At 42.9% G+C, this 27,472-nt stretch overlaps 1 protein-coding gene across 1 annotated transcript; it reads right to left on the minus strand.

The window, feature by feature from the left end:
* Positions 1-19,892: 19,892 nt before the first annotated feature.
* Positions 19,893-24,782, minus strand: LOC104502147 (ICOS ligand-like; the record flags this gene model as incomplete). Its single annotated transcript, XM_010146077.1, has 4 exons — positions 19,893-20,069; positions 21,623-21,907; positions 22,389-22,751; positions 24,739-24,782. Coding segments are annotated over 4 exons (869 nt in total), but the record flags the coding sequence as incomplete, so codon positions are not given.
* Between the last annotated feature and the right edge of the window lie 2,690 nt (positions 24,783-27,472).

Genomic DNA, 27,472 nt, shown 5'->3' on the forward strand with positions numbered 1-27,472 from the left:
AGAATCCAGAGGAGGACCACAAAGATGATCGGGGCTGGAGCTCCTGCCCTATGAGGACGGGTTGAGAGAGTTGGGATTGTTCAGCTTGGAGAAGGCTCAGGAAGACATTATAGCAGCCTTCCACTATCTCAAAGGATCCTTCAAGAAAGCTGGAGAGGGATTTTTTTTTTTTTAACCAGAGTATGTAGTGACAAGACAAGGGATAATGGCTTGAAACTGGAAGAGGATAGATTTGTTAGATGTAAGGAACAAGTTCTTCACTGTGAGCATGGGGAGACATTGGAGCAGGTTGCCCAGGGAGTGGTTGGATGCCCCATCCCTGGAAGTGTTCAAGGCCAGGTTGGATGGGGCTTGGAGCAACCTGGTCTAGTGAAGGTGTCCCTGCCCATGGCAGGGGCATTGGAACTAGGTCCCTTCCAACCCAAACCGTTCTCTGATTCTATGAAATGCCCTGCTGTAGGAACTGGTAAGTGTATCTGTGGCTGTGTGGGGTGTTTTTTCATTCATCTAGTATAAACCTTCCATTTCAACTCAAAGGCAACAAGTTCGCCTGAAACCTACTAGCATCTTGTTATCTTCTTTTTCAAAGTCCGCAAACACTTTCAACAGCAAACATGGTGACTCATGACTTGGCAAGCAACCACATAGGAGGGTTTGCCCCTCTTGTCTTTTCACTCTTGTACTTAATTTCTTCACTAGCTGCAAACTGAGACCTTGGGCAGACCTTGCAGCACTGACTTTGTGTGTGTGTCGCTCAGTACAGCGCAGCTCCTTGCATGGGGGTTTTTAGCTGCTATTACACACTGTCAGTTTGTAAACACTGACTGTTCAGAAATTGAAAAGTTAAGCAGGTTTCATTTTTGATGTGACTAATATATGCTGAATGTCTTGTCTGAGCCTTTTCTTACTCAGCTGATGTTTTGAGGCACAAAGTGTGATTATTTTGAGCCTAGTGTTCATTGTCTGGACTTCACGAAACCGAAACTCTGTTCAGTCACTTCTGTTAGTGTGTCAGTTTAATGACTGATGAAAAGCATAAAGATAAAGAGCAGAAATAAAGATGAATAAATTAATTGGGATGCCTTTTGGAGTGTCAGGTGAAAGCTGCCTTTTGCTTCACTGGTAGCCTTACTTCTTGTTTTGCAGTCTGAGCGCACCCCAGCTGGCAGCCAGTGAAGGGGAATGGGACTGCAGAGCTGAAACTCTCTCTCTCAATCTCCTCGATCGGTATTTTTCCTCTCCAGCAAGCTGCTGCTTACAACAAAGAAAAATCAAACAAACGAAACCCAGATTGCTTCTCTTGCATTTTTCCACATTCACATCATCTGAAGCGATTGTAAAAGACTTTAGCCAAAGAGCTGTATCTCAGATACCACAGTTCTAAAACTTAGTAATACAAGTCAGAAAACTTGATCTCTTACCTGTGTGGAACCTCAGAATCCTGTCTGAATGCGCTGAGACTCAAACATGCTGCTGCGAGGAGACTCTGTCGTGAATGAGGAAGTGTTGGAGCGGGGCAGGATGTGGAGCAATACTAGCTGAGGAATAAAAGGAATTATTCACAGTGCTCACTGTAGTGTGCTCAGCTGACGTAAGGACCTGCTAACTACCATCTTAACAATAGTAAAAGCTCAGGGGCATTCAATAATTCACCTTTCATCTTTCATCAAACTTTAGCTGCTTATGATAACGAGTTTTTGTGGTATCGCAGTCCTTTCTAGAAGGACTATCTACCTGTTGTCTGATAAAATACATGTCCCTGTCAAGAAGCATTTCTTTGCATGAATGTGCCTCTTGAAAGCGTTCAGAATAAGGTTCTTGGTAATGCTTCTGAAACAACTCTTGCCTCTTAGCTCGAGCAGGCACTGGAGTATCTGCTTGGTTCTTTCCATTAGGAAAAGAAAATGATTTTAAAAAATAAACAAACACATCTCTTCTTACAATTTTAATTGACAGTTGTGTATTTAGTGCCCTATACACCTGAACACAGATGCTACCACTTGCAGTTTCTAAGTAAGCCTTTCCAAACTCTGCACTGTCAAAAAAACCCTGCCTTTTTTTTTACTTGCTCTGCAGTCGAGCACTGTTGTTGCACTGGTTCTCCGTTCTTGATGTGCAGGCACTGAGCAATGTTTACCCCTTACATTTGCAGCCAGCCATGACAGAAGCCTTTCTCTTCCTTCTTGGGAGAGGTCTTGCTTGCATCTTGCTGATCCGTTGACTTGGGTGTGGTTGCCTGCCATCCTCTGCTGAGTCATTGCACAAAGAAATTTAAGTTTTCTTTCCACGGGCATTTTTTAGCGTAACCACTTCACTGTTTTGTTGCACATAGTTGCATAATTGCACTCACACATCAGAAATGGAAAAAATAATAGGTGCATTATGTTCAGCTCTCATCTTTAAACTACCGGTTTCTGGGTAGTCTCTCTTGCATTGAATTGAATCCTTCTGACATCTGCCTTTGTTTTAAGAAGTGTGTGTGTGTATACAGTGTTAGTGTGGAACTTTTCATGATATAAACATGCCACAAAAGGCATACCAATTGATTTAAGTAGTGAGCATTCCAAACACCGTTCTCATTCATCTCAACTCTTCCTCTGCTTGGGTTAGGCAGAGAACTAGCTGTTTAATCATGCTAGGTGAATTTAAATATTTTGTGTAACACACATATGCAGAAGAAATGCTTAAACTTTAGAGTAAGTCTGAATTTTTTAGTATTAAGCCAGAAGTTAAATAATTGAAGAAGTTCTAGGAAATCATGTCATTATATTAAAAAATGAACAAAACCCACATAGTCCACTTAATGGTTTGAGAAATAACACTTAATAAATCAGTCAACCTCATGGAAGTGTTTCAACAATACACAGTTTTTTCACTCGTGATGCTGTAATGGAATTGCTCATTCTCTCCTGTGGCAGTGATGATCATGAGCATTTCCCGTGGAACTTCACTTTTGGAAAGCTTTGAATACCTGATGCAACTCACAGTAGATGAGTGGTAAGAGAGCCCAAAAGAAAATACTTCCAAGTTCATAGAAGTTGTACTGCAGTGCCAGGCAGAGAACAATAGTGGAACACTTCCAAGACTAAGATTTCTGAAGTATCAGAAACGTCTATGGCCTCACTAATGTAACAAGAAAGATGTATTCCACCCCTGCCCCCCCGCTCTTCTGAAAGGTCATTTATTTGTGTGATGCTCCTCTTACATCAAAGCGGAAGTGTTGAAGTTAACGCAACTGTTGGAATCTGACTCACAGATGCTATGTCCAACTCCAGATAAAAGAAAATCACTCCATAACCAGGTCTGAGAATTTGAAGTTGTATCCTTAATGCTTCATATGCTAATTCCTTCTTTATGTGCTTAGAACAGGTTTCTAAGATATTATGTAACCTGGCCTAGATTTAAACTATCAGCTGAGGTAATTCTTCACTATGTTCAGTGTCTTGAATAGCCTTTTTCAGTACAGACTGGAAAAGGCTCTTCGAAGTCCTGTGAGCTAAATACTCTGTGCGGGTTTTTTTGCTGTTGGTGTTCAAAATGCACTGGCATGGTGACTGAGTACCCGCTAGCAAAAAAGATCATGAGAACAGAAAGGCTGCTGTACTCCAGCTCTGTGCCTAGGTATCCTCTGTGTCTTCCCTTCCATCCTTTTCTCACCTTATTGCTGCCCTTCTTTCAGGAGACGGCAGCAGATCTGGATTACTAACGCATTCTTCCAAAACAGCTCAGTGTAGAGAAATACAGGATTCACAGACACGTTCTTCTAATAGTCTGAAGGGAAGGTTGTGTGGCCTGAGGGCATGGTCATACAGCTATTTCCAAATTTGATTCTCAATGATAAAGAAACCACACCAGTATATACAGGGGGTGGTGTTGTTTTTTGGCTTGGGATTTGTATTTTTTTTTTTTTCCTCCAAGCTCACTAATTGCTCATCTGACAGAAGTGAGGTACTGTGACTGCTTGGTGTTCCACTGCACTACACCGAGTGCAGCTAAACATGAAGTAAAATGGGGACTTGGCAGCAATACTGGCTGATAGTTGTTTGTCTTGACAGATAAAAGACTGAATGATTTTTTTTCTTTCTACCTTTCCTGTTTTTTCCAGCGTAGTCCTGTTAAACTTAACATGGGTTGAGTCACCTGAAGGAGATTACTGCTGTTAGAGCTATACAATTTTTTCATGTTCTCTCAAACTTCAGTCATAACTTTCCCAGAATCACAGTGTCTGAGGTTGGAATGGACTTCTGGAGGTTATCTGGTCCAGCCCCCCTGCACAAGCAAGGCCACCTGCTTGACGTTCAGAAACAGAAACCTTCTGTGTGTGTTTGCGCCCATCGCCTCTGGTCCTGCCACAGGGCATCACTGAAAAGAGGCTGGCTTGGTCTTCTTTGCACCTTCCCCTAAAGGTATTTATACACATTGATGAGATCTCCCATGAACGTTCTCTTCTTCATAGCGAACAGCTCCAGCTCTCTCAGTCTTTCCTTTCAGAAGAGATACTCCCATCTCTATATCATCTTAGTGGCACTTCACTGTGCTCTCTCCAGTAGATTCACACCTCTCTTGTATTGGGGAGCCCAGAATAGGAATCAGTACTCCAGGTGTGGCCTCACCAGTGCTGAGGAGAAGGGAAGAATCACCTCCTTCCACCTGCTGGCAATACTTTGCCTAATGGAGACCAGGATACTGTTAATCCTTTGCCAAAGGGCATGTAGCTAGCTCATGTTCATCTTGTTGCCCATCGGGACTTCCAGGGCCTTTTCTGCAAAGCTAGTTTCAAACTGAGTGACCCCCAGGATATAGCGGTTCATGGGGTTGTTCCTTCCCAGGTGCAGGACTTGGCACTTACTGAACCACATGGGATTCCTGTCAGCCTATTATCCCACCCTGTCAAGGTCCCTCTGGATAGCAGCACAATCCTCTGGTATATCAGCTACTCCTCCCAGTTTTGTGTCATCAGCAAACTTGATGAAGATACACTCTGTCCCAACATCTAGATGATTTTTTGAAGGTCTTGAATAGGACTGGACCCAGTATTGACCCTTGGAATATGGTCCTAGTCACTGGCTTCCAACTAGAGTTTCTTCTGTTGATCACCACCCTTCAGGCCAGGCTGTTCAGCCAGTTTTCTATTACCTCACTGTCTGCTCATCTAGCCCATACTTCAACAGCTTGTCTATGGGGGTTTTATGGGAGACAGTGTTGAAAGTCTAGGGTAGACAACATCCACTGCTCTTGCCTCATCTACTAAGCCAGTCAGTTCATCATAAAAGTTTATCAAGTCGGACTTTTTGTCTTGGCAAATTCATGCTGAATACTCCTGATGACTTTCTTGTCCTTCATGTGCCTGGAAATAATCTCCAGAATTAGTTGCTCCATTAATTTCCCAAGAATCAAGGTGAGGCTGACCAGCCTGTAGTTCCCTGGGTCCTCCTTCCTGTCCTCCTTGAAGATAGGAGTAACGCATGTTCTCTTCCATTCCCCTGGCACTTCTGCCAGTTTCCATAATCATCCAAAGATTATAGAAGGTGGCCTTGCAGAGACATTTATCAACTCCCTCACCATTCATGGGTGCATCCTATCAGGGACCATGGGTTTATGTATGTCCAGTTTGCTTAAGTACTCCCTGACCTGATTGTTCTCCATCAAGAGTACATCTTCCTTGCTCTGGACGTTCTGTCTGGTCTCTGGGATTCTTGAAGGCTGGTCTTGCTAGTAAAGACTGAAGCAAGGAAGGCATTCAGTACCCCAGCCTTTTCCATGTCTTGTGTAACCGCGTTCACCATCTCCTTCAGCAGTGAGCTCGCATTTTTCCTGGCCTTCTTTTTGTCTCCTATATACACATGTAGAAACTTTTTTTTTGTCTTTGACATTCCTGACTCGATCCAATTCCAGGTGGCCTTTGCCTTTCTTAACCATGCTTCTGCATGCTTGAACAGTGTTTCTTTATTCCTTCTAGGTTGCCCATCCTTGCTTCCACCCTCTACATGCTTCTTCTTTGTGTCTAATTTTTGCCAGGATCTCCTTGCTCATCCACACAGGCATCTTGGTGTTTTTTCCTAACTTCCTACTTGTTGGGATGGACCAAACACAGAGCACAAATATGTTGAGAAAAGCTACCAAGCTGACATCAAATCCTTAAGAGGATTCGTGCACTACAGACCACTGCCTAGTATCTTGATTTTTCAGTCCCTGGGACCCCTCACTTCAGCGTTTGAGATGTTCAAATGATCAGTAGTTTTTTCATGCTTTTTTCTTTTTTTCTTTTTTCCACTCTCCATTTGCTGTATCCTGCATATCACGTATAAAAGGCTTCCAACAGGAACAAAATACAGCCTCCTTTTGCACAGAATACAGCAACCCATTTTAGTTAACTTCCTATCGTTGTTACAAAACCCAGTTGCCGCGTGTCTATTAATTGAAACACTGTGAACCGAATGCTTTCTGAAGTCAGAGCCAGACTGTTTTCACCACATATAGGTGAATGGGTGGAAGAAGGGAGGTTTTATATAGGGTAGTGTCCAGTATCTGTAACATAAACTTGGATTTAACTAGGTACTGCTTTAGACTGGACAGGAGACTTGTGAAATTTCTTTCACTTCTATGTTAGCAGGTTGTAACCTTGCAACGTTCCTCTTTTAGTTGTATGTTTTTCCTTCTCTTGTGTTCATAGTCAGAACGACTTCTGACCCTGCTGGCAGATGACTCCAAAAAAAGTGAGTCACGTGTTTTTTTACTATTATGCATCACTAATTGTTAATATTGATGACCTGGCATTATTAGTAAATTTTAATTTTTCCCTTCCCCCAACTCCCTTTTGTAATCAGATGAGCCAAATATTACAAAGAGCTTCAATCAGGGTCGCTTCAGAAGGAAAACACAAACTCCATTTGTCATTCTTAGCAGAAGATAGGAAGTTTTTTTGTGGGTGAGGCAGTACAGACCAGTAGTAGCTGTAGCTTGCCATGCTTGTCTTCTCTATCTACTTTTTTTTGCGAAACCTTATTTCTTCTTCAGTCCGGGTGGAAACAAAAAGGCTGTTTACATCAGGCTGGTGAGCACTTGGTATCTGTGTCCTTTAATTGCCATTTTGGATTTGGCTTTCCTGCCTGTGAGAAGTGTTCCCCGTTGTGACTAGTTTCACTTGTTTCTGCTCATTTGAGGTAACACAGTCCATTCATGTTACGTGGCTAGGACTCTTGTCACGGAATGAGGGAAAACAGACATATGAAGAAATTATGAGTCCTCATGCCAGCTTTTGAGCCATTTGAGTGACAGCTGAGGCCTTTTTATGGAGTAACTAGAGAGGCAAAAAACTGAAGAAGTGTGTTCATTTGCAAGTAAAGAGGCAACAGTCAGCGGTGTTGCCAGCCAAGATGAGAGATGTTCTTTCAAGTTCTGGCAGTAAGAGATACTTGGCAAGAAATGCATATACATGGCTGAGGCCTAATGACCTGAATGTGCAAGCAGAAATGAGAACAAAAATTCAGCTTGACTGTGAGAAAGGAATGAGAGTGCAGCTGACCTTTTGCTATGTTTGTCAGTCTGATCCCTTAAGGGCCAAAGCTTCCAAGCTAGTATTTCAGTTATAAGGGACCTACAATGACTGTCTAGTCCAACTGCCTGACCAATTCAGGGCTGACCAAAAGTCAAAGCATGTTATCAAAGGTATTGTCCAAATGCCTCTTAAACACTGACGGGCTTGGGGCACTGACCATCCCTGGGAAGCCTGTTCCAGTGTTTGACTATCCTCTCGGTAAAGAAATGCTTCCAACATATGAAGTCTGATCCTTCCCTATAATCATAGAATATTGAGTTGAAAGGGACCTATAAGGATCGTTGAGTCCAACTTCCTGCTCCTCATAGGACCACCTAAAGCTAAACCGTATGCTTAACAGAATCACCCAGATGCTCCTTGAATCCTGAGAGGTGTAGTGCTGTGACCACTTCCTTGAGAAGCATGATTCCTGGCACAGCTCTGAACCATTCCCATGTGTCCAGTCACAAGATTCCAGGGAGAAGAGATCAGCACCTCCCTCTCCACTACCCCTCCCCAGGAAGCCTAGGCGAGTAATGAAGTTACCCCTCAAGCTCCTTTTCTCCAAACTAGACGAAAATGACATAGGCTGGTTAGCTGAAGAGGGCAGGGGCTGAGTAGGCTAGGCAAGGATGCCTGTCCCCGCTGCGGCAAGGGGAGCCTTCTTGCTGCTTGGCAGATCTTCACAGTGAGCAAATTGCCATCATGGGCTTGACTCAACCCCCAGTTGTATATTGACTTTCCCAGCTTTCCTGGTGCTGCATCATCTCTCCAGCGCTCGGATTATTCAGTGAAAAAGCATTTAATCTCTCTGCACTAGACTCTGGCACTTCTCAAAGGATGCAAATCTCTGTATCTCTTTCTCAGTCACTTTTTACTTCTTTACTCTGTTACATTCACTGTTATACTGTCCTACCCTTTGGTGGCCAAAACAGGGCTCTCAAGCCTGCTTGCAGTGAAAAGCTGAACTGATGGTGGAGAGGCTGGATTTGTGCATGGGGCTGGTTCAGTAACAGTAGGGAGAGGGCTCTGCTCTGTCTAGAAATGCATGGAGAGCACGCCTACATTCTGACGGCTATTTCACATTCCGACCAACTTATTTGCAACTCTAATAAAATATTGAGGTTTGTAACTGGGTTTCTCTCTGGCCATACAAACCTTGTAAGCCCACCCTGTGCTTTCCATCAGAGGAACATTCTCTGGAGGTTCACCATAGTCATACTAATGCCATTTGCAGTCCTTCAGGGAAACCATGAAACCTAAGAGCAAAAAGCCCTACAACTTGGTTTATGCAATATTAAGTGTGCTGTGCAGTATCTTGTTACGAGTTTTGCCAAACCTAATATACACATTTCTAAACACCAGCAATGAAGATGTCGCTCCCAAGGATGTAACCCTCCATGAATGACGCTCTTTCTCTAGACCTCATTTTTGGTTTGCTAAAGTGCGTGTGATTGGTTTGCCATTCTCTACCATGAAAGAGGAGCTGCCTGGGCCATTCCAGGAAGACTGACAGCTCTGCGTTCTTGTAAACTTGTTTTCTGTCCTGCCTGATGATCTAAGTCTGCATGCCAACCTTAAGACATGTCTCTCTTCTATGAAACTGCCAACAGCCACAGCAGTCTGAGTGTCCCTGAGCCTTTCTCCCCTTGTGGAAGGCAGGGCTTAATAAATAACCATGCTTTTCTTAAGGCATGCAAATCTCGGTACCTTTGATCCCTGTCACAGCTCTCACACCCTCTTTAAAGGAGAGCTGTCTTCCAGGGTTGACTGCGCCATTAGCAAGTGTTGAGACAAGTCATCCAACTTCAGCTCTTCATCCAATACAGCTACTGCTCTTGCAGCAGCTGTGGCCATGGTGGGAACGCTCCCTTCCTCTGCAGGGTGCTCTAGTCCTGGGGGCAAAGGAACTACAGATTCAGATCTTGATGAAAATTGAGCTTTGCCGAACACAGTACTGCAATTCCAGCTGCTCTTGCTGGGTGGTTTTTTTGTTTTGTTTTGTTTTTTGCAGAGGGCTTTTCCTTTCTGCAAGGTTATACTCTAACTACTAGTGGCAATTAAAGTGCCCATTTTGCAGATGCTACCTGCAGTCCTTTACCCCTGACCTATCAGAAATTGGACTAATAGTGGGAAAATTGTTTAGTTTGACATCAGTTGCTATGCTGAGAGTGTCCAAAGGACCCTCTCTATGGCTGTGACTTGCAGTGACTTTGTGATTGGGGAAGCAGTAACTCTCCAGATCTCTCCCTGGCCTTCACCTAGAAACACAGTATTGAATTTTAGCTAAGTTTCATGGTGTGAAAGTTCAGGCAGGCTCTAATAACTGCCTGGATGATTAAGCTGCTGGTGTTCTGCCAACATACGGGGTGCAGCATCTCAAGAGGGCAAAAAAACCCATGTGCTGTCATGGCAGTGCACTGACACTGGCTGTGATATGTTGGGGTGAGGCGAAGATAAGCTAATAATCTTTCCTTCTTGAAAAGTAAATAGTCTGAATGAAAGCAGTGACGTTGAGATTGTGTTTGCATTCAGCTTGTGGCAGTCCTGCCACTCAGAGAAGGATGGGCGTTGTAGGAACGACGTGATTTCTCGCTCATCTACTTGCAAAATCTGACCTGCGTTTCACATGCTGCTCCGTTGTACTTTGTCTATTCAAATACACTTTTGTATGCTGCTCCGCTGTGCTTACCGCTGTGCGATTATGCTGACTGCTTGCATGGAGTTTCTAGTCCTCAGAGTTATATAATTACTTATCTACAGGCTGAGCACTCTATCCCGTCCCAGCATCTACGTATGCAATGGTTAAGGTTTCAGAGTTATATAATTACTTATCTACGGGCTGAGCACTCTATCCCATCCCAGCATCTACGTATGCAATGGTTAAGGTTATAGCATGCTTTGTAAAATGGGTATTGAGTGATGTATAAGAGCGCTAGGCTGTAGAGCCAGACCTGCAAAGGAGGGGATTAAGGTCTTTCAGCTTCAAAGCAAACTCCTTACCTGGCTTCTTCCCAGTGGGGTAAGTTCAGTGGTTTTCTTTTAGCTGTCTAGAGCAGCATTGCCTAGAGATTAAAACAAAACAGAACTCCTTTCCTCCCCTGCCCTCCAACCCCACCTCAGAGGCTTCTGAAAAGTTTGTAGGTGGGACACACCTCTGTGCCTGGGATCCCACAGGCTGTGGGGTGCTCAAGCCTGTGACCTGGGGACATTAAAAGCAGTTTAATGGAAAAACTGGTTCTTATTAGCAGAGGTGTCTGATATGTGGAATGCCTATTACTGTTTCTCAAGACTTGAAGGCCTACCAATAAAGTAAATGCAGCCCAGAAATGGGTGAATTTCTTCTGCCAAATTTTCTCTTTCTGAGGAACTGTTTATTTGACTTTGTTTAGAAATAATTTTCCATCCAGATATGTTGTGACGCAATAGGAGTGCTCAAAAGTGAAGCTAAGACATATTGCATGAAGCCTGTCGGCAGTCACTGTATTGCCAAGAACGCTAATGAAAGACACTGGCTCACTGTGTGGTAGGTTTTGTGGTTGTTAATTCCAGCAAGAGCATATGCTTGTTAATAGGAACTCTTCTTAAGGGCTTTTTTTTTAATAAAAATAATAATAATAATAATTTCTCACACGGAGTTTCATGCTCAGAGGATTGGTGAAGCATCACTGGGATGGAGCAGATTAAGAGTCTTCTATTTTTTTTCCTTTTGTTTCTTCTTCCCACTCTCAGATGGATAAAATGGTTCCATGAGAAATACCTTGACAGGCAGCTGTCTGCCTCATGATAGACACAAAAAATTCAACTTTAAATAAATAAACAAAATAATCTGAAGTTAAACAGATGTTTGGAGTTTGGTGTTTTTTGGTTTATTCTTTTGCTGTTTCCTGCTTGAAGGCACTTACTCCTCGGAGCTGAGCTATGCCCTGGTGTGCCAGGACTCCTGATGGGGTGCCTGCCTGCTAAGCAGAGACCTGGCATGGCAGCTCACCCTAGCAGGGGATCCCTGGAGACTCACCTGTCTCCACAGGCACTTTCTCTTCTCCTCCAGTCCTTCAGTTTCTGGGCATGCTTCTCGCGTGGCCTGGTGCCAGGAGTCCAGGTGACATTCTTGGGGTGCTGCCTCCCTGCCTCGCCCTGTGTAGTAACAGTCAGTAAATTTTCCTGGAAAGGACAGTTGTTACCTGGCCAGCTCCGCTGCCTGGTTCAGTAGGTCACAAACCAACACAGGGCTGGGTTTTTCTCCCGATTCTGATAGGAGAATTATTAATGTAATAACGTACCTCATTAATCATAATTAAGAATGTACCTCAAATTAGAGAACAATCGTCTGTGATGCTGATAGTGCTAGATAGATACGAAATATGAGCATACATATGGAAAGTCAAAGAAAGGGCTTTAAGAGACAAGGGACTTCTGGTACTTTGCTGATACAGAGCTTAACGTCACAGGCAGTTTATCAAACAGATCGGAGCTGGCTAATAAAATTTCCAATATGGTGATAAAGATACTTTGTGTTTGCCTTTTGTTATAAAAGCTGCCACAGTGCTTTGACAATAGTTCAGACATTTTACACCTTTATTGCTTGACCTCTTTTTAGTTGCTGTGACTGCAATAGTGATGTGTTTTACAAGTCAAATAAAATAATAATGGTAAGTCTTACTAATAAAGACATGAATCAAAAAGAATAGAATGACCTCTAGTCCAGCACGATGCTGTGGAAAAGAAGTTTTTACAAGCAAATCTGATTTTCTTTCAAATCTAAAAACTCAGCCTCATAAGAGGGATTCCTGGGAAGAAGTTAAGAACGAAATGTTCATCTTCTACCCACATTACAGCTATATTAGTGTTGCTTCTTACTGACGTGTTCTTAAAAGTTTTCCGGTCTCAACTGAAAGATATTTTGTAATCTTTTTCCTCTCTACAGTTCTTTTAAGGGCAGATTTTTTTTGTGCGTTAAATACGAAAGTGTAGTTTATATACAGTCCTATTAAAAATAGCAAATGGCTTCTGTTGATTTATGGCATCTACTGGGGTGAGTGACCAGAGAAGGTGGTCTCTGCATGCTGGAGACGAGAGTTCAAGCACTGAGTCAGCTGCAGGCTTGTCTGAGCATGAGATTTCTGTGTCCATATTCCCCAGTTATAAAAGAGCCCTAAGCAGCACTCCTTGGAATCACACAAACAAATTAGTGTTTTATTACTAAGCTGTTGAGACCTATTTTGGGCAAGTTGGTAGGTCAGCGTAAGTCTTTGATGATATGAGAGCATCTATTTCTACACAGTGATTTTCTGTGGCAGACTAAAACGTGAGACAGGCTCTTTCCTAACAAAGTACTTGAGGTTTTGGTTAATGGTGAGGTCATCAGTAGTTCCCAAAGACTTGCAGCAGGGGGTTTTGCAGCATGGGGCATTGGTTTGGATACGCTACTTACGCTTATTAGCAGTGCTGATAACACATGAAGTATTGGAAGCATTTTTCTCTTTGTTGGAAGGTACTTGTACAAATAGACGTGTTGAGCAAGTGTGTCTTGAAAGATGACTAAGGCAGAGGCTACTGGTCTGTGGCCCGTAATTCCCTGGGCTACCAGATGCAAAAAAGATCACCTCAAGGAACACGTGGGGTGCCTTTTACAATCCTTAGATGGGGACCAGTTTACAATGATTTCATCCCGTATCATCCAATGAATGTGGTGAAGGTCCTAATGCCACATCACACATTTGAGAGGAAAAGTCCAAAGAGCCAAAATAACTTTGGGGGTGGGTTGGGGCAGGGGGGGATCTCCCTGCGGAGTTGGGCTGTACTGAATTATTTTTTTTTTTTTTAGAGCAGTTTCTCTTGCCCTGGAAAAGAGAGAGGTTAGAGAGATTACCCTCATGGGTAATGTGAACTTCTGTGCGTATTTGCTACAGACATGAAAAAGATGCACTTTGCAACTTAGAAAAGCAACTAATAGTATATTTGACATAGCACAGGGGGCTATTGAGAAAAGTGCTGGGAGTCAATTGTTGAAGTGGAAAAATGGGAATGCATTTTTGAGCTAAAGAGATTTCAGCTCTCACAGGTGAAAAGATTTAAATAATGAATTTGACTACAGGACGGATGTAGTCAGAGCACTGAGAATACAAGCATATTCTCTGTCGGGGCTTTCCAGCTGTGGTTTACCAGCCATGCCACAGTGAAAGCCTTTCGCTTTTCTGTGAAAGTGAATCTATTTCTTAGAGTCTGTCTACAAAGCTGCATCAAGTGGTGCTTTCCTGTGCCTGTATTTCAGTTGCTTGGGACATGTAGTTCATGTGAACGGCTATTTTTAATGAAGGGAAACAGAGGGTTGCTGATGCCCAGGGTAAAAGTGACCTGAGACGATGCAATGAGCCAGCTGCAGTTCTAGAAGCAGGAGGGTGTGTTGTACCTTTGCTCTGGGAGGGGTTGTTAAGTTGGGTTGAGAAAAGGATGTATCAGCTTAGGTTTAGCGCTGCCTTCAGGCTACCACATCGCTTTCATTGACTTTGGCTCACATAACAAAATACCTTGAACAAAATAAAGCAAAGATCATCAAGTGTCTGGGTTGTGTGTCTCCCCTCATCTGAGGGCTTTGGAAAGGAGCATTAGTATGCTTTGAGGGATGTGGCTGAAAGTAAAACTGCCACTTTGTTTGGGGGCAATGTTTTGGAGTGACTTGCCTTTACGTGCTGATATATTAAGTCACACATCCAGAAGAATTAATGGATTTTATTTAAAATATAAACATGGTACATGATGACAAACTCAGTTACTACAAAATTCCCAAGTTCTTTGAATGGTAACAAACAAGTGTTCATCTAGGACTTGCTTCCAAAAGTAGCTGTAAACCTAAACCAACTGAAAATGTGGATTTTGGAAGAGCAGGCTGTTGTATTTAGATGCATTCACTACGCACCGTGAAGTAGCTCAGAAACAAGAAAATCCAACTAGTATAGATTAGCTTAACAACGTATTGCGAAGTGACTGCTAGGTCACTTCTTACATCTCTACATCATTGCAGCTTCTTGCAGTTGCAGAATATGAAGGTGGAAAACTTTTTAGAAAGGGCTTCTATCAGTTACAGCAGCACCAAAGAGGTTCTGCAAACAACTTCATGTGATAGAGCGGAAGGAAATGTCTGCAGGACTTCTTGCTGAGCCACTGAGAAATGGTTAACCTTCACATCCGCACAGACATTGTTCACATTTTTAAGGTGTTCGTAAGCTTGCATGTTCTCTTCAAGCAAATTCCCTTTAGGATTCACTGAAGACTAGGCACGGACTCAGAAAATATCTAACGCCTAAATTAATGGATGCGAGAGAAGGAAAGGCTGACATTTAAAGTAACTTATGGCACTTCAGTAATCTTAGCTCACAACATTTGTCAGATAAATGCCCTACCTGACAGGGTAGGTTACAGTTGTAGATCGGAAGGCAACAGAGGACAAGAGTGAAACTAATAAATAAACCAGAGTAGTTTTCACAGAAAATGAAGACTAATATGCAATACACTTTTTTGACAGTGGTAGATAAAATGTATTTTAAAAACCCACAACAATACAGTTACTTACAATCTAAAGAGGAGACAGGACTTTATTTATTTAGTTGCAGCTTGTTTTTTTTTTGTTTTAAACAACTTCCCTATCCTGTTCAAATTGCTGAGTAAGCATAGATTGCATTAAATGAGAGCTAAACTGCCCCTCCTCTTAAATGCCGTGAAGGCTGAGCCTGTGCAACCCTCTCACAAGTTTCTGGGGCAGCAGTGGTGCAAGGCTACCCCATTCGGAGCCTCCTTGGGTGCACTGCTTCAACAAAAGCTAACTGTACTATTGCTAAATGGCTCTGGATTCCCTGTGATGGGGGGACAGGGCAACAGAATTTATTTCCACTTGGTCGGGATTTGAAAGCTGATCTCATGATGAAAAAAATCAATGTCCTATCTCACAGCTGACAGTGGAGTGCCTCCCCACGCAGAACTAGGACAAAGAAGGCTGTGACTCATTCACAAAAACGGTAGAATTTTAGTCTAGCAGCTGGTGCAGGAGGAGCCAGGTATTTCTAGAGCTCAGTTTGAAATCATCATCTCTATCCCCCCATACGATGGAGAAACTGCCCCACCCCCGCAAGAGAGCTAGTACACATTCCTCTTCCTCCGTCAAAACCTTATACCATCAGCAAAGTTTAGTGCTTTGCTATTTTCAATCAGTTTCTCGTGGTTGACTCAAGGCTGAAACAGTGAGGCGTGTGAGCTGGCCCAGGAGAGCTACAGTTTGTGGCTTTCTGGACATTTGTGGACAACAGAGTGGACAACTTTTTTTTTTGGGGTGGCAGGATGGGATACAAGGAGAGGTTCAGTTCAAAATGCTCCCTGAAAGTCACAGGGGAGTGCTTAAATAAGACCAGCTGAATCACACAGACTTTGACCATGGTTCTTGTTCCATCCAGAAAAGGCTAAATCCAGGTAACCTGATCTTAACATAGCAGAGCCCACCATTGTGGGTCTGTCAGATTCCCACAGCTTGTTCTTTCACACAGTAGGCACTGGCACCTGTCAAAAGTGGAAGTTCCCTTTTCGGTGGAATATTAGGTAAAATCCAAAATGTTGATATCAAGTGCATTTAAAGAATGCACATTCCCTTATGTTAACAAGTTTTGTGCTTAACCCTGCCAGAGCAACTCCCATTTTTGGAGGACTGGTCAAAATGTCCTAGTTCTGTACACAATACATGCAGCTGGTGAAACCAGACAATGAAAGCATTAAAGAGAAAGATGGAAAAGGTCACAAATCTCACTTTGCAGAGAGTCCTTCAGTTCCCTTTCTGTTTTTTAGCTGCCTTTCTTCACACTCAGTAGTCATTGTCAGGGTACAGAGACACAGCAAGGACTTGCCATGCTCCTGAAACATAGCTGCTACTGCAACCTACAAAATCCTCAACGGTGATGAGGAGAGACCGGGCACTCCCCAGCTTTCAGTGGTCTGGCACAGAGTATCTAAGCCCCAGGATTGCTGCGTTCCTCAGTGCAGGAGCTCAAAACACTGACAATCACAGAGGACTGACCAAAGTAGTTAGCTGGTGTGGTGACATGACTGTTGCGTGGACACAGCCAGGGTTGGAACAGAAATCCAGCAGATTTTACTGTCTCTTTTGTTGAAGAAGCTTTTTCTGCCATCTCTCTTGGCACGCTCTGCAGAAATTTGTCACTTGTATTACAAGCAATGCTGCCACTGAGATAGGGGGGCGATGCTTCTCTTGACTCATCTCCAGCTGCCCAAATTGTTGGCAGACTTTCTGTTTAGACGGGTACTGTAAAAACAAAACAACTTTTTAGAAAAAAATTTCCCAGAAATAATTATGTTCTAGAGTTGTTTTTCCTACAAACCCCATGGAATAAACTGGAAAACTATGGAAAAGATGTGACGCTGCTGAGAGAGAATTGTCTGTGGTGATGCCTGCCTCTGCCTGGATACCTGGGTCACTGGGGGCCCCCAGTCCTTGTGTCACAGACTGAAAGTGCCTGTCTTTGTGCAAATGCAAAAAGTGCTCTTTTTCTAAAACCTTCCTCCCTTGAGAAGGGATGTCACTGTTACCTTTGGTTCATTTTAAGCTACTTCAGAGAGATGCACAAAGTCTATCTGCAGTCAAGGGAAACCAGCCTCCCGAGGTTCCTCTATGGGCAGTGAGGGGATCCCTCCAGAAAGCAATTCAGAATTGCTTCAGCTCTGAATTTCTCCTCACTAGAGCATCCTGCCCAACTGACTGTAATGCGTGTCTGGAGAGACTCACACCACCAGGATGAAGTTACTACCCTTTGCAACCTGCCTTCCTTGCAGTTCCCGTAACTTTTTTCTTTTTAACAGCAAAGCTAGTCTCAGTAGGCTTTTGGTTTTCAGTATTCAGGATTCCCAACCTCCATGAAGCAATCTGACCTTCTTCATCAAGTGAAACCACTGGAAGCAGAAACATATTTACATCAGTATTGAAAAGCAAAATGCCATAGCAGAGTGTCCCTGTGGGTGCAGCCCTGCAGTGCCTTACTCCCCGTCTATCACACACCACTTGCTTGAAAATATCAAATGGTGATTGAATGAGGCTCGAATCTCTCCACAAGCTATCTTTTGCCCCAAGATAGTACCACCTATTTCTGACAGATATCGTTTTCCTCTTTCATTAAGAGAAAATAGAACTGCAACAAACTTAGGCTGATGGAGACTCAACAGCCTGCACAAAATCTTTCTCAGTGTTCAACTACTATTACAGTTAGAAAGGCATTTTTTCCTAACATCTAGCTTAAATCTCCTTTGTTTAATCCTGCTGTGTCTTAAGTGCTCTCTTGGGTTAGGTCAATAAATAACTTGTCCCATCGTCTTTAAGGACCCTCTCTGAAGAGGGTTGTTGTTGTGTTCTTAATCAGCCTTGCCTTCTCCAGCCTAAACAAACATGACCAATCTTTTAACAGAGATAACATTCCCTATATCATTTTTTTTTCTCTGGTATTGGTTCAAGCTGCCCTCTAATTGTGATGCCTGAAAGATGCTGCCTTCTGTCCCTTACATGACTCCATTGGCAGAAAACAGCCCTCAGAGGTGGGACAGTATCTGATAGCAGAGAGCCACCAAAGCTGCTGTCCCGCCTTCTCTTCCACAACTGGTGTGGAGACATGCTAACGAAAAGATAGTGTCTGGAAGGCAAGCAACTTTGTTTTGTTGCTAATGAACAAATCATGCTACAGCAGCCTGCCATATAAATATTTACTCCTATTTATGTCAGAGGTTTTTCTACTTATGAGCTAAGTCCAGGGATCTAATCAAACAGGGGCTGGTATAACGAAGTCCAGATAAGAAAAAGTTGACCTTAAATAAATGGCTTTTATTACGTTAATGCAACTCAAAGGAACAGAAGAAGAAAAATGTCTCTTCATCTTAAGGAGAAAACCCATCCTCCTTCTACAGGGAACAGTGTAATGCCTGTTGATGTTTAGCAAACACACACGTTGTGAATCAGGCTGGGGTTGCTTGATGGGTCTGGAAAATAACTGACCATTAACCCAGTTTGCATGATCACCAAAGAAGTTTCAGAAAAATTTTTTGATTTAAGGCTTGTTTTGCTTCTGCTCAACATCATGAATTGGCTATATTCACAGCATCTGCTATGACAAACCATACCCTAACTATTACAGTTTTGGTGAAACCACAGTATTTTCTGCCTGTTCTGCAGAGACACCCAGGGAACAACCATTTGCTTCAGAAGAAACTACCAAATGAGATATAAAACAGGCAGGTATTTTACCCTCTCTGCACCTCCCTCACATCCCCTTTGCCGAGTTTGTTTTTCCAAATCTGTTTTGTTTTCCTCTGTTTTTTTTTTTCCTCCACTTTAAATGAATTTGTAAACCAGCTGGCCTGCAATATTGCATTCTTGCTTGTAAAAAGTATGAACACTTTGAAGGTCTGAACTGCATGGTTTTTTTTCTAGGAAAGGAGAGGGCTTATTATTTTTTTTAAATCAGGTGTTTATAGTCTCAGGTTCATAGACATGAAGCAAATGATGTTCCTGTGATCCAGCTAAAGACCTTCTAGGATGTAGCGCCTAAAAAGGCAGGGAACAACCATTTGATGATAGACACTGATGTGATATGAAGTGATAAATGCCCAGTGCTGTCCAGACTTGAAAATCAGCACATGGAACATGTTTTCCAAGTTTGGCTCTGTCTTGATGACAACAGGGGCTTCAGCATAGCTGTAGACCAGGAGGGGAGGGTGGCTTCAGCCTATGTCTATGTCCCCTCTTTTGTTGTCATGTTCTTGGGCCCGAGGTGTTGAAGGAACTTCTGGGAACCAAGACTCTCACGGCTGCCTTTGGCAACATTGACAGAGCTCAAGGAAAGGGCTGAGAGACGTAGAGCTACCACTTCATACGCATCAAGTCTGTACCATTTTACACGTATCAAGCCTAATCCAAAGTCTTTGTGCTGAACTTAAGTACTGAAGCTAAGTCACTCTTGAGACACACAGAGTAATTATATTTTTTTCACACTTACAGTTGAATCCTGCTCTGTCTTCATTTGGTTGGACATCTGTCAAAACAAATGAACTCTTTTAAGCGTGTAGGACAGATAACAATAGTCTTTAGCCAAACAGGATTAATATAAATCAACAGACACCAAAGCAACGTGGATCCACACTCCCCACCCTCCCTAGGGCACCTCAGGTTTTTATTATCAGCATGATTTCCTGCTGTTGTCTGCAGGCAGCTTACTCATACCTTCGAGCAATACACAGGATGACAGTAAGTATTTTGGCAAATTAAAAGAAATTCTTCAGATTTAGTCAGGCAAATAAAGGGCCTCATTACCTGTGTAGGAAGTTAGTCTAGAGGACCTCCATCTCCACAGCCAGCAAGTTAAAACAGTTAGAAGACCCATCAGAATAACAATGGAAACAATGCCAGCTGCTTGAGCACCTCGTCCACTTTTTTCCAGGTTTTTGTAACCTTCTGTGCTAGAATCATCGCTTTGCTTTTGCTGTGTGTCTAGAATAAAATAGAAAACAATATATAATAAGGTGTAAATTTTCACACATTTCATACCTGGCAAATATTTGACCACATTTCACACACAAACAAATTCTGAAGGACTAAATATCTGTGATATTCACATCGCTGTGATTCTGGTGGTATTCCTTCTGAGTAAGGCATATCTCCAGTTTAATATCTTTAATAATACAATGTCAGTTTATCCTCCCTGTCATCATACCTCATGCATCCCTCTTTCTTGCTTTTTGTTCTTCTTTTCCTCCAGCCTTGGGAGACTGTATGCTTGAGCTTGTATCTAGAGTCAGTAAAAAATAAATCTATACAGAACCTACAATGTAAATCTGATGGTATTCAGAAAAGTGGATGAAAACCTGTTTCCCTGAAGTCAGTGACTAATTTCCACTGATTGCTGTAAACTGAAGGTTTCAAATCACATCTCTTACTATTTCAAGCATGGTAGGGCTTTTAGAAACCAAGAAAAACCAGTATGATGGTCTTTCCCCCCCCGAATACAATAGGACAGAATGCCAATAGGAAACTAATGACAAGGTTACTAAGCTTCCCTTTAAATTGGGATGACAGCAAAGGTATGTTATCATATGAACACTCTACTGCGCAGCTTTCGCTGGTGTGCACAATTTTTGTTCCAGGAAATAGTTTACGTCGTTTGGTTGTATTTGTGGTATCAGTGTCATTAAGCCCAGACTATGTGATTCCTTGGCATGTTTAGGTATACTCCCTGGATATCCAGCTACAGTTACACAATCAATCAAGCCTCCTTACACCAGAAACCTGTGAGAGAGAAGTGTGGCAGGAGGCAGGACTAGGAACAACATTGAGACTGAACAGCCACCTCCAGAAAAGCTCTCACACTCCAGACAGCTTAGCTACACTGCTGTTTGGAAATCATGAAATTGGCACTTGAGCTATAACTTGTTTCTATAACTTTTTTTTTCTTTAAAAAAGCTTCCTGTTTGTGAAGACTTGGGTGGCTAAATACTTGCTTTTACTGTTGCTCACTCATATCAGCAATAAATAGCATATTATACTTGTGCTATTAGGTGTATTGTTCTGTTGGGCTAACATCACCTGTTTGCTACAGCACTATGTTAAATAGTATTAAACAGAGTGTTGGAGACTGAAAACAGAACTTTGAAACTAGGCAGAGCAAAAAGCAAATGTGAGTGCTACAAAGCAGTTGAGTAGGGGTTCAGGAATCGTGGATCTGCTGTATGGTGCCCCCAAAAAACAACACCCGACTCCCCAAGTCATCAAGTTCCTGAGGAATCGAAAGCTCAGTGATTGCCTTGGATGCAAGAGCTTCTCAGTGCCGTTGTTATTACACACTTGAGGAGGTGTTCACTTGAATGTGGAAGAAGCAAACATTAAGTCCATAGCTAAGCATAGCCAGCTTGAAACAACACCTGAGCTCTTCTCGGCCCTTTCTGGAACTATTGAATTAATGTGTACGCCTGTTAATGCCTATCTACAGAGACACTGGTTGATATTCCTGCTATCTAGAAAACACGAAGTACAATGAAGGGACTTACAGTTGGCTGATAGATTTTCCTGCAGTATTTTATTTTCTATGGAGCACTCTATTTGCATGTTAGAAGTGGCTTTAACCTTCAGCGTGCTAAAAACGCTGTAAGTGCCATCGTCATGGAGGGTGATATTTGGCTCTGATGAAGGCAGGCGGCTGTTGTCTGTTTTATTTATCCAATAAACAACGGGCTTTGGGTATCCGTTGCCGGACCTGCAGCTGAAAGTCACCTCCTCTCCGGTGCTGTCACTATTTCTTATTGGTCCACTGAGTATCGGTTGGCTATAACTAGCTGCAGAACAAGAGAAAAAGAAATAGTCATTGACATGTTGAAAGATCTTGAAGACAAAAATTTGGTGTAGGTTCTGAAGCAGAAGTTCTGGGTTTCACAAGCCCCTCATGATTTGAAAGGGAAACACCTGCAGGTGTTTCTCAGCCAGAGAACTGAATTACTGGAAGGGAGAAAACTGAAGCCAAACCCAAAGGAAGAAGGCAACTTCTTAAGCTGCCACGATCTGGTCATGTTCAAGAGCTCTTCTATTAATGAAAACCAAGATGAAAACCCCCCAAACTGGATAAACAGCTGTTACAGGTATTCTCTCAGTTTTAGATTCCAGTCTGTAACATTTAAAATAAGTAGACTTCATTTCAGCAAAGGGCTGAAATATGTTTCCATGTTAAGGGTAGGCTTAAACATAATATTGAAATGGCATACATTTGAAAAGCTGGAATGAGAAATTGGGCAAATATGTGCAAGTGATAGAAGTTTTTACCTGCTAAACTGAGAACCACTTCTGCCCGGTGAATCACTTTGGGATACTCAATTTTCTCTTGTACTACGCATTTGTACCTATGTTCATCACTCTGGCTGACGTTTAGTAGTAGCAGAGAAAAATCACCACTTTCCAATTTATCCCAGAATAATCGAGTCCTGTTCTTAAAGTGAATACACTGTTCACTTTCGTTGTCTTGACTAGAGATGAGTGCATGTACCACTGAACACTCTTCCTGATCATCAGCTATTTGCCAATATACCCGCAGATTTTTTAAGCGCAATTCTTTTTCTCGGTAAATGCAGCTCAGTGTAGCATTATCTCCAAGTTTACTGACAATGATCTTCTCTTCCAGTGCAGTAACTACAAGATTAAAAGAGAGAGAGAAAAAAGGGAGGTTATGTGGGGAAAATGTCATTCTTTTCAAGTATATTCTACCACATGTGGACTCCAGTACTAGTAATTATAACAGGCAGGCGAATGTGCTCACTTCACAGTCATTCCTACCTCCTGACTTGCTGGTGGCTAAGTCTCTCTGTGTCTGTTTTTCTGTACATTTTCCAAAGGGACCTTTTACAATATAAAGCCTTCTGCTTATTTCTTTCTCCAAGGAACAACCGGTCCAAGTGCTCCCAGCACCACGTATACCTGCATGTTTCAATTTGCCCACTGACTGGGACTGACTCCAGACACATATTCAAGTCCCAATTCTGGCCTTTTTCATTAAAAAAAAATGCCAAATAACACCAGGAAAATCACAAGAAGTGGAAACGCTGATAAGAAAAAAAGTGCTACTGTTATTTTGAGACCCCCAAAATTAAAAAGGGGAGGTGGTGGTGTAAAAAGTGTGTTTCTCAACACATTATGACATATGGGTATGTCATGGCAATCGCATTTGATCGCTACCATCGGTGTCACCCTCTCAACAAATACACTCAGCTGGCAAACCAGCATGCCTAGATACCTCCAGTGACACATTTCATTAGACATTTACAACCTCTCACAGCCACTTGAGGTAGGTCAGCACAGTATCTGGCTTTCAGGGCACTTTTTCTGGCCTACAGACATGAGAAAGACAACCTCTGCTGGTGAGCAATGAGGAGGAGTGACCTGGCTGACAACTGATGCAGAAGGCACAGGTCAGCAGGGCCACAAGGGCCAGGGCAGCTTTGACCACAGCCTCCCTGTTGAAAGGGACACACTACCTCTCCTCCACCCCAGAAGCCAAAACATCTCTGATGCAACTGGTTGCTGAGACCAAAGCAGTGTGCATGCTGTAAATGTTGGAATGGGAGGTGAGTAGGGGTCAAGCATGGGATTGGATGGGAGAGAATACAGCTGGGAGGAGAGTTTATGCATGTGTGTGAATTAGGGCAAGAAAGATGACAGGAGTGAGGGTTTGGAAATGTGGAAATGGTGCATGGTAAGGTGGGAGGGAAGCGGCAATGTTAAAGAGGAATGTATCTCTGAGTTGATGCGCTGGACTCAAAACAGCACATCTACACGTCTGAGCTGGGCATCCTGGCTTAATACTACTGAATAAAATGCAGTGCTTGCAGGGAGGAAGGCAAGTGTGTTCTTCAAGCGCTTATCCTCTGCTGGGTGAGACAAGAAGTAACAGGCTTGAACTGAAACAAGGATGCTGCAGCTCAGGCTTTGGGAAACCCCTCAAAGCAGCAGGAAAAGCAACGCTTTGGGACGTATTGCCAAATTGGCAATTGAGAAGACGGGGGCAACTCCGTCACTGGTGTTCTTTAGAAACAGTTCAGCTGGCATGTGTTGAGACTGTATCTGGTACAGTTTGTCCTGACTTGGGGGTCACGGAGTTTCCCTGCTGACTTTCTTGAGGTCCTTCTAGGTGATTAAGCAAGAACAGAGGAAAGGCAATTCTAAAAGCATTTAAAAATCACCGTTTAACCTTACCTTTGTTTTGAAAGGGATTTTTGGATCTGCAGTGAAAGACTTACTGTAATTGGGTACTTGATACCATGATGTATAATTCTAGTCATAATATGAGCATGGACATGCTGGATCTGCTTATCAACAGCCCTTATTACCCACTTCTAGGGCCTTTTGTTGACAGAGATAAATATGCAGGGATGTCTATGAAGGAAGAGTAACCTGAGCGAGAGCATCCATAAGGTTCCTTCCTATTCTCCATACCGAAACTGATTTTTTTCTTCTTTCCCCTATGCAAGTCAGAAAAACATTTCATACTGAGGAATTCTTAAGTGTCTTGCTGAAAACATGCAGATGTTTATGTTGTATATATCACAGCTACTTTGTGTATTTGGCCAAACATATTAAAGGGAGAGCAGCTTCGATTTTAACTGCAGTGTTCAGAACTTACCAGCTCTCAGGATATGAAGAAGCAGTAACAGAAATCCACTAAAGCTAAAATAAAAAGCAAACAGAAGTGTTACATAACTGACTTTAGCATCTCTGTTGTTTAAATAAACAATAAACCTACTATTGATTGTTTTAGTATAGTAGCAGAGGTAGGTAAATTAGGTACTGCTACTATGTAATGTCCCATTACATATTTGCATTTTTGACAGCTGCAAACCTTCCGTTCAAACGACATAACTCTGTGGTTGGTGGCCAAGGCCACGAATAGCATTAAAAAGCACTAATATTGGAGTCAGAGCAGAAGGCATGAAGCTGTGTTTAGCCGCTCTTGTGAAAAATGAACTGTATAGACTTAGTAGACAAACGGGTCCTGAAGGCTACCTGAAGCACTGGGAAGGAGCATGGCTGTGCAGGCATAAATCCAGGTCAAAGTCCCGCATCCCATTGTTTTGCTGAAACTCAGCGAGTTATGGTTTTATCTCGGTAAAGGACAACAAGCAGCTGACCATACTGCCCACTGTTTGTGCACTCAGTAAAAATGTATAAACAGGAAACGTGCTGATAGCAAGGGGCTGTGCAAAGGTTTTGCTGGAAAGAATTTGACGTGTTTGATTATGCCAAAGGGACAAATCTATGCAGGGTTTTACAAGGCAGTTACACCTGCTGGATGCTACAGGAAAGCCCAGTTTAACCTATCTACAAAGTCCAAGTGATTTAACTCTCATCCCACAGGGCTTTAAGAAGGATGAATGTGCAGCGCTTTCCTAAGAGTTACTTTAAGACAGCCTTTCACCTCCATGTCAACTATACATTGTGCTCTCCTTCCTCCAGACGGCTGTGGGAAGGGAAAGTAAAGGAAGATGCTGGAAAGGTTTTGGAATGAGAGCTGTGTGGCTGCAGTTGCCCGCTTTGATAATGCCCCAAGTACAACAAGGTTGCAATGCTGAGCTGATGGGCAGAGGCATGTTAGCACCTGCTCATCCCACTTTCCCAGCTCACTTTTGCAAGCAAGCAGGACGGTGAGGGCACGCAAAATACGTGCAGCAGGTTCCCTTCCCCAGTTGTCTCAACCCTCAGCCAAGCCCAACACTGACCCAAGGGCTGGGGCAATGGGATGGCTTCCCTCAGCAGCCCATGTACACCCAGAAATGAGCTCCAGGGTCTCCCACTCAGACTGCTTGCCCTTCTCCCTCCAAACCAACCCTGCTCTACTTGACCCTCCTTCCTCCAAGCCCTAACCTAAGCTCCCTTCCCAGGCAGCCATTTCTCACCTCAATTTTCCCCACTAGCTGTGCTTTACAACATCTTCTCTCTCTTGCAGGCTTCCTGCCCTTTCCCCACAGCTCCTGTCCCTTTGTCCAGCCTAGCATCAGGATTTTTCTGCCACCTTCCAGGCACAGCATCACTTCTGCCCAGCTTTACTCCTACCAGCCACCTGGGCACAACTTGGGTCTCCTCTGTTGTAGAGGAGGGTGTCTAATTCCCATATGTCCCCAAGAAAATGATGATCTTCCTAAACATATGTGTCTTCCCATGAAGAAAGCGGAGGACATTCCTGAACACAAAATCTACCTCCACTCCAGAGAATGAGATGGGGAAAGTTTAGGGAAGAGTCAGTCTGAATTGTATTACTTTTATATGAAGGAAACATTTTCTTTTATTTTCCTCTGTCCTTTGAAAGGGTTTCATAGAGCAGGTTTCAAAAGTTTAAGTAGATGCCCAGTGGAACATTTCTGCTCTAATACTTACTTTAGTAAATCTGAAATCAGCCCTAAAGTAAGTCTCCCAGGTAAGTGCACCCACACACACCTGGGAGGCAGGTCTGCTCTGACCTGTCTCTGGCAGTGACTTCTGGTGGCTTTTGCACATGGTTTTGTGTTTCTGTTGTATTTTTGTAATGTGCAGAAGCCATCACTTTTGTGCCAGACTTGCAGAGGTCTGTCTTGACAAGCTCACCTTGATGTCGTTCTTAATCATTCTTAATCCCATGGCTGTGTCTGTTTTATTGTTCCCCGCCCAAGTTAGAAACTATGGATATAGCAGGTCATTGAATGAAATGGAGAACAACAACTGACTGATCTTTATGGGACTTTTTAGGGAATTTCCCACAGTAGGCATTTACTGATGCAAATAAACATTTAGATAGGCAGCCAGAACGGAGTCTCTAATGTACGTATACAAAGCAGGTCTTGATATCTCATTTTAACAAATGATGTCACAGTCAAAGCTGGACAGATCTAGAGATGCTCATCCTCTTACTCCAACGAGGTTGTAGATGTGGTAATGTGGGGGCAGTGTCAACCTACCAAGTTTCCCTGGAATAGCTTTAATGCCAAGCTCCTGTTGAAAGAGGAGAGAAACACTCTTGCCTACAGAGAAACCTCCCTTTTGCCCCATATGTACACTCAGCTGCTGTGTCCTTCACAATGGCCGTGAGCTCCACTAAGCACAGGTATAGCTGCATTAGTTTCTTAGGTTCTCTCTCTATTTTTTAAAAAATATTTTAAATTTTTAATTTTTTTCTTTTTCAATTCTTTCCCACATCTTCCCCTTCTATATGTTTTTTAAAATGCCATGTGGAACAGGAGAAAGTTGCACTTCCTCTTTCACACATTCTTGTTTGGTGAGATTATTCTTCCTACCAGCACCTCAACTTCTTCATGCACTATTTCACAGCTGTGGGATGTTGCCGTTCTGGCGCAAACTAGCCAGGCGTCCAGATGTTTGCAATAACT

Source organism: Buceros rhinoceros, unplaced genomic scaffold (genome assembly GCF_000710305.1).
Source record: "Buceros rhinoceros silvestris isolate BGI_N320 unplaced genomic scaffold, ASM71030v1 scaffold5792, whole genome shotgun sequence".
NCBI lineage: Eukaryota > Metazoa > Chordata > Aves > Bucerotiformes > Bucerotidae > Buceros > Buceros rhinoceros.